This window comes from Mustela nivalis, assembly GCF_964662115.1.
Source record: "Mustela nivalis genome assembly, chromosome: 15".
In the NCBI taxonomy this organism is placed as follows: domain Eukaryota; kingdom Metazoa; phylum Chordata; class Mammalia; order Carnivora; family Mustelidae; genus Mustela; species Mustela nivalis.
In genome coordinates, this window is record NC_139034.1 from 23,716,795 (window position 1) to 23,723,394 (window position 6,600).

General features: G+C 59.8%; 1 protein-coding gene across 1 annotated transcript; it reads left to right on the forward strand.

Moving 5' to 3' along the window:
* Positions 1-921: 921 nt before the first annotated feature.
* Positions 922-3,274, forward strand: LOC309849307 (sialate:O-sulfotransferase 1-like). The gene is made up of 2 exons (XM_082701704.1): positions 922-1,317; positions 3,066-3,274. The coding sequence occupies exons 1-2, from the start codon at positions 1,086-1,088 to the stop codon at positions 3,143-3,145; spliced, it is 312 nt and encodes a 103-aa protein (XP_082557830.1). The 5' UTR covers positions 922-1,085; the 3' UTR covers positions 3,146-3,274.
* The last annotated feature ends 3,326 nt before the right edge of the window (positions 3,275-6,600 follow it).

A 6,600-nucleotide genomic window follows, 5' to 3' on the forward strand; every position in this document is an offset into this window, starting at 1 on the left:
TGATGACACAGGGTGGAAACGGTCACCCTGCCCCTGCCTCCCTCCCCCGCCAGACACGAAGACTCTTCATGAGACCAACACAGCCAAAATGCACAGTTCATGGAGCTCCCCCTTCCTTTTGGGAATCCTCTCCTTTCTAATACCTGAGCCAAACCTGAAGGTGCTTAAAATAAAAGGGAGTATGCTATGGTAATGAAAACGTGTCATTTCTCTCTAGTGTATTCCAACATGAAAGCTTGCCAAAACATGAGCTTTTATTTATTTTTTTTGAAGGATTTATTTATTTATCTATTTATTTATTTGGAGAGAGAGCCTCTGTGTAAGAGAGGAAGGGCGGGGAAGAGGGAGAGATGCAGACTTCCTGGTGAGCAGAGAGCCTAAACGGGGCTCCATCCCAGGACCCTGAGATTATGACAGGAGGTCAAGGCAGATGCTAGTGGACCTTGCACAGGAAGAATGGCCACCGTCCATGTTGACAGGAGCCGGGAGGCCTGGCCCCGGTGGGCATCCCACTTGCTTCTCCCCCCTCGCTCCCCGGCAGAAGTTTCCCCTGGCCATCCTGTGGGGCTGGGAGTGCTACTGTGCTTACCCCATGCCTCCGTTCAGCCTCCGGGATGCCGTGGATAGTGCGCTATGTGGCCAGGAACCCAAGGCACAGAGGCTGGCTGGATACTGCGAGGTCTACCAGAAGCCGCTGCAGGATGAGTTCGGCCGCTGGGCATGAGATGTGAGGGGCCTTCCCTGCCATGTCTGCCGTGTGTGCTCTCTGGGCATTTGGAGAGACCAGTGCGGCTGCATGCATCCTGGGGTAGAGAGGGGAGGCCACCACTGTCCCTGGAAGCTGGACATGGGACACACCTGACCTTTCCCTGGGTCTTGGGATGGAGGTACTTTGAGGAACAGCAGGAGAGCCGTGAAGCAGGGCCCCACCACCCTCCGGCAGAATCTGGAATGTTCTGTGCTGTGCGGGGAGCCAGGGCTCCCTGCCCGGGCTGTGGGAGGCCTCATCATCCCCGGAGCTCTCTCTGGGCACAAGTCTGGGTGGCCGCCCCTCCCCCCCCGTAACTACCTCGGTTTCCCCATCGATGAAGCAGGAGATAGGGGGCGGTGGGTCCGGGTGGGGCGGTCGGTGGTCAGCCTCTGGCCTTTCAGACACTCGCTGTACAGACCAGCGGTTTCTGCCCACCAAGGCCAAGGTGTTTGTGGCTCTGCCCAGCTTCCCGGGAGCCAGGAACACGTGGGCGCGGCACCTCATTGAGCACGTCACCTGCTTCTACACGGGGAGTTACAGCTTCGATGGGACCCTGTACAACAAGGGTGAGTGAGGGCCACAGGGCCTGGAGTCCTGGGGGCCGGGGAACCAGCACTGCAAACACATTCCCAGCCCTGCGGCTGGCCTGGGACTCGGGACATCCATCCTGGCGGCTCACGCTCCCAGGCTATGACCACTTTCCGAATTTCCCTTTGTTGGCAGAACCCGCAGTAATTCTGTGAGACGTCACCGGCTCGTTTTTCTGATTTTCTGGGAGGCCAGAAGGAGCTCCTCAAAGCGCTGTTTTTTTTAACATGGGTGCAAAGGAGCCTGGAGTTGTGTGGCCCCTAGTCTCTCCCTGCGGAAGTGAGAGGCCTCCCTGTGCTGAGTAGGACCGAGAACCCCAGCCAAGTGAAGGGCTGTCAGTCCACCGTCAGGTGTCACCCCCGTTGCATCCAGATTCCTGACCGGACTATGGTTTAGGAAGAGAAGCCCAGGTCCATAGCATCCTGAGCTTGGCGAGGGGCTCTGGTCTGGTGGGAGAAGCCAAGAAAGCTGGTCGCTCATCCTGATGCTCTGAGTGTTACCGGCACCCCCAGGGGGGCGGCCAGATGACCTGTTCCAGGGTCCTACCTGCTGTGGCCAGGCGCCCGTGGAGTCCCATGGCACGGGCTGCTGGCCACCGGCTCGTCTAAAGGACCATAGCCATCTGCACAGCTGGTGGTCTTGCTCTGCAAGGGGCTGGCGTGCGTGACCACGTGTGATGGCCCTGGGGGTTCCCCCTGTGAGGCTTATGGGACTGGTGCGGGGTGGCCGCTGGCCTCTGCACCGACCCCCCAGTGACATGCATGGGCACCTGGTCTGTCCTGGGTGATTGTGGCCTATGGGACACACAGAGCAGCTGCTGTGGGGACAGGCCGCCGCACACAGAAGACACTGCAGGGCTTGGGGTGCTGGGGACCCAATCCCGATCCTGATCCCATGTTTACAGCCCGTGGTCTGGCTCCTCTTTCCGTCGTCCCCGGTGCTGGGCAGTAGGAGCCCCGGCGAAGGCTGACAGTTGTTAGGCCTGGGGCAGAGATCTGTTTGAACTAGGTTGGGTTCCAGGAGGCAAACCGGACTCAGAGGCCTTGTTTCCCAGCATCAAAGAACCTGGCCCTGCCTGCTGCACCTTTGCATGCCCCCCTCCCCCACTCACGAAGCAGATGGTGTTGGGGCTTGTCGCTGTCCCCAAGAGCCCAAGAGACATGCATGTTCGTTTATGGAGCATGGGTCCCCGGCTGGCGGACCCTGGGTCTGTCAGGATACGGCTGGAGTCTAGGTTCTAGTGCACCCCTCTGGGGGTCCTTCTGTGACATCTGGCTGCACCCCCTGATCAGCCCCCTACTCCTAGTTCCTGGGAGGTGCCCCTCCATCCCCAGCATAAAGGCCACCGCTGAATGAGCCCACAGCGTCTTGCTGACCCGTGACTCTGTTACGGGTGGGGAGGGCTGGGACCCCACCACAGGACCCCAGGGCCCACTGCTTGGGCGGGGGCTGGAAGCCCGGCCTCACAGGGACAGCTGCACCAGGGGCCCAGACCCCGTGCTGCCCTGCAATCCTGGCAGGTGTCCTGCCCACTCTGGCCACGCCTGAGGCCATGACTGCCTCTTGGGTTGTTGGCGATGCTTGCAGGAAATTGCCTTGCAGATGCCCAGAGGCATTGCGCCTGCAGGGTCTAGACTTGAGGGGTCTCCTGGAGGTACGCTCAGCTCTGCATGCTGCCACGGCAGGGTCCATCACCATCCTCAGCGGCCCCACGTCTCCCCCGCAGGGTTAAAAGGCAAGAAGGACCACTGGCAGCCGGCGCACCATCTGCGAGAAGACCCACGAGAGCGGCCACAGGGAGATTGAGATGTTCGACTCAGCCATCCTGCTGGTCCAGAACCCATACAGCTCCCTGGTGGCCGAGTTCAACTGCAAGTGTACCAGGCACCTGGGCTACGCGGCCGACTGAAACTGGAAGAGCAAAGGTGGGCAGAAGGGAGGTCGGGGAGGCCGGGCAGTTCTTCTTTTGTGCAAAGACACCCGTTCCCGGCCCTGCCCGGGCTCGGCCGCTGGTCCCCTGCAGTGTGGCTGGGACACGGGTCCGGGTGGCGGGTGTTGGGACACTGAGCAGTCAGAGGACAGCAGGTGGGCAGGACCGTCGCCACAGACCCTGTCCGGGCAGATGCTCCTATCACCTCCAGCCCACCTTGCCCCTTGCTGGCACCCCAGGCGCAGGAGGCTGAGCTCTGGTCCCTCCTCAGCTCCCAGGGGCCTCAGTTTACCCACTTGAGACACCAAGGCAGTCCCTGTCTGAGCGTGGTCGTGAAGACCAGGGAAAGCGAAGGGTCCCCACACCATCTGAGGTGGCAGGATGGTCACAGCTGTATTTGTTGATATTGACACCATCCCAGCAAAACAAAAGCCCCAGCACGTCTATAGTGCTGGGATCATCCCGTGCCCAGAGACTGATTAGGTGCAAAAGAGCTTCACCGTGCAACAAGCCATCTTCCTGCACATCCCAGCCCACTGCCGCTGCCCCTGGCTTGACAGCGGCCCCACAGCTGCCCAGCACTGTGTCCCATGCTGGGCCCAACAGCCAGCACCCCGGCCCCCCAACTGGCACCACAATGCCTGCCCCCATCAGCATGGGGCTTTCGGCAGCACCCCCAGTTTTGGGGAGAGGAGATGATGTTGCCAATCTGTGCTCCAGATTTGGGGCACTCTGCATTGCACCAGCAACGAGTAGGGCCCCAAGTGGCCCGCACGGCTCCAGGGCAAGCCTGGGCCCGAAGACAGGGGGCTGCCCACGCGAGAGCACCCTGTCGGGGACCACGGGACTCAGCACAACGAACCAGCCTGTGTCTGGAGCCCCGAGTGCTCCTCCCTTCAGTCACATCCCCAGGCACCTGACCAAGCAGAGGTCCTGATTAGATGGCTGCACTTCCAGCAAGGCTGCCCATGGGGACGGGGGCGTCCTGGCCGCTCCTCCTAGCGCCACCGCCTTTGTGGTCAGCACGGCGCACACCAGCCTTGCCACCAAGACCCCTTCATCCCATGCCCAGAGATTGATTAGGTCAGACAAGCAGCCAGCTGTCCACAGAACAGTGAGGTTCTCTGGGTTCACCAGAAGCTCCAGGCCCAAGCTGGCATCAGAGAGATGCACTGCAGGCCTAGCCCCGCCGGGGCCCCAACTTCACTCACTTGGGCTCTTTACCTGGATTCATCATCAGCCCAGCGTCCACTGTCCCACTTCACCAGCCCCTAGACGTGCCCCTGGTCTCACCTGGTGGCCCCATTTTCCTTTAAAACCAGAACCACCGAACCACAGCTCCATTCCTTCTACACAGCATTCTCCTGAGCACCGTGGTCTCCAGGAGAAATCCAGCTGCTCTGTTTAGGAATGGGAAGGAAATACTTATTCCCAGTGTTGAATCCATGGAGCAGTCTGACTCCACCCAGAGCGCTCATTTCAAACACAAATCTGGCCGTGCTGTTCCCCTGCTAATGGCTGCCCAATGCTCCAAGGAGAACGCGGAGGGAGGGGGCGATGTGGCCCGTAACACCCTAGGCATCGGGCCCTTTCCTCCCTCTAGTCCCTGCTCCTGTCTTTGCTCCAGGTCCAGGAATGTGGGCTTCCACGTGGGGCACCCTCTGCTCACCCACCCCAAGGGACCCTGAAAAGGCTCTCCAGACCCTGCCCCCCACAACCCACCCGCTGTGACACACTCTCTAGTGAGCTTCAACGCCCTGGTCGTGCCTGCACCCACTGGACTCTGACCCCCACAAAGACACCTGTCTGTGTTCTGTGTTCTGCTCCTTGCCCCTGTCTCTCTTGAGCCCCGAGAGTCCCCCGGAGTGTAGTGGGGACTGAACACATCTTTGGCGAATGCAGGGGTTGGAGACAGCACACCTTTAGGTAGGGATATCTGTGGACGAAGGTGGGGATCTCGCAGAATTTCTATCCCCAGGTCCCCTTCCCCCCGCACCTCCAGGCATACCCCCGGCAGACTGATGGAGTGAGCAAGTCCTTCCTCCATAGCAGTGAGCACAGCTGGTGATTTTCTGTCTCCACGAGGGATTTTTGCAGGGTGAGCGCCCTCCTTCCACCTGCCCGCCTGAATCCCCCCTCGTCACATCCAGATGCTGAGAACTCAAGCCCTTCTCCTGGCAGACAGATCCAAGCCCTCATTACCTGGGTGGGAAAGCAAGGCACGCTGAGTCAGGAGCCTTCTGATCACGGGCCCCTCCTGCAGAGACAGCAGACGCCTCCCCATGATCCCGCAGCAGCCTGTGCCTGGGGGGCTCCATCAACCAGGACAGATGTCTGCACAGCCTCACACCCCAGATACCCACAAGAGCAGCCTCCAGCTCCCTGCCTGGAAGCCCCGGGTCCCAGAGGCTGAGGAGGCCGGGCAGGATCGCCCCTCATGGCACCTGAGCCACACAGCCAAGCCAGAGCCCTGAGCTTGATCTACAGAAGGACCCGGGCTGTGTTGTCCCCTCAGCAAAGGCTGTGAGTCACCTAAAGACCTAAGTGTGTGCTTTTCAGACAGTTACAGTTTGCCAAGCTTCCTGTCATGCACAACTAGAACTTCAGGAGGGAGAGGGCGAGAGCAGGCAGCACTCTCTCTCCTGAACCTCCCCACCTTGGAATTCTAAGGCAGGCACGGGGTGAATCCGAGGTCAGGCGCTGCTGAGGTTCACGTTTTGAGAAATACCCAGAAGAGGCAAATCTGTAGAGATAGAGAGGAGGTATTGGTTGTCAAGGGCTAGCCAGGCAGGGGAACTGGGATTGACTACAAATAGGTATGAGGTTTCTCTTTGGGGTGCTGGAAGTGTTTCCGAGCTGGATGTCAGTGACGGCCCCACAGCACAGCGAGGGTGCCAAGAATCACAGAACTGCGTACTTTCAACTGGTGAGTTTTAGAGTGTGTGAATTTCTTCTCCAAAGAAAATAGTAGGATGGAGAAGACCCGCTGTGATCCACGTGCTCGTTGGCAGTCTCTAAGGAATCCCCAGACCCCACCTGCCCAGGACAGCGATTATCCCCTCATGCCCAAGAGTGCCTGAGCTGGAAGACCACACCCTGTGCACCAGCGTGAGCAAGCGGGAGGGGCGTCCGGAGTGTGGGCTCACCCCTCTCCTGGTCTGGGGGTTCACAACACCCCCAGGAGGGTCCCAGCCAAGCTCAGCAACCAACCCAGATCCCACTGACCCATTATGACAGAGTGAAGCTGTGAATGCCTTGGGCTGGTTAGAATGTCAGGTCCATGGCTGATCAGAGACCCACAGAAGGTCTGCATGTACCGGACGCTAGGATC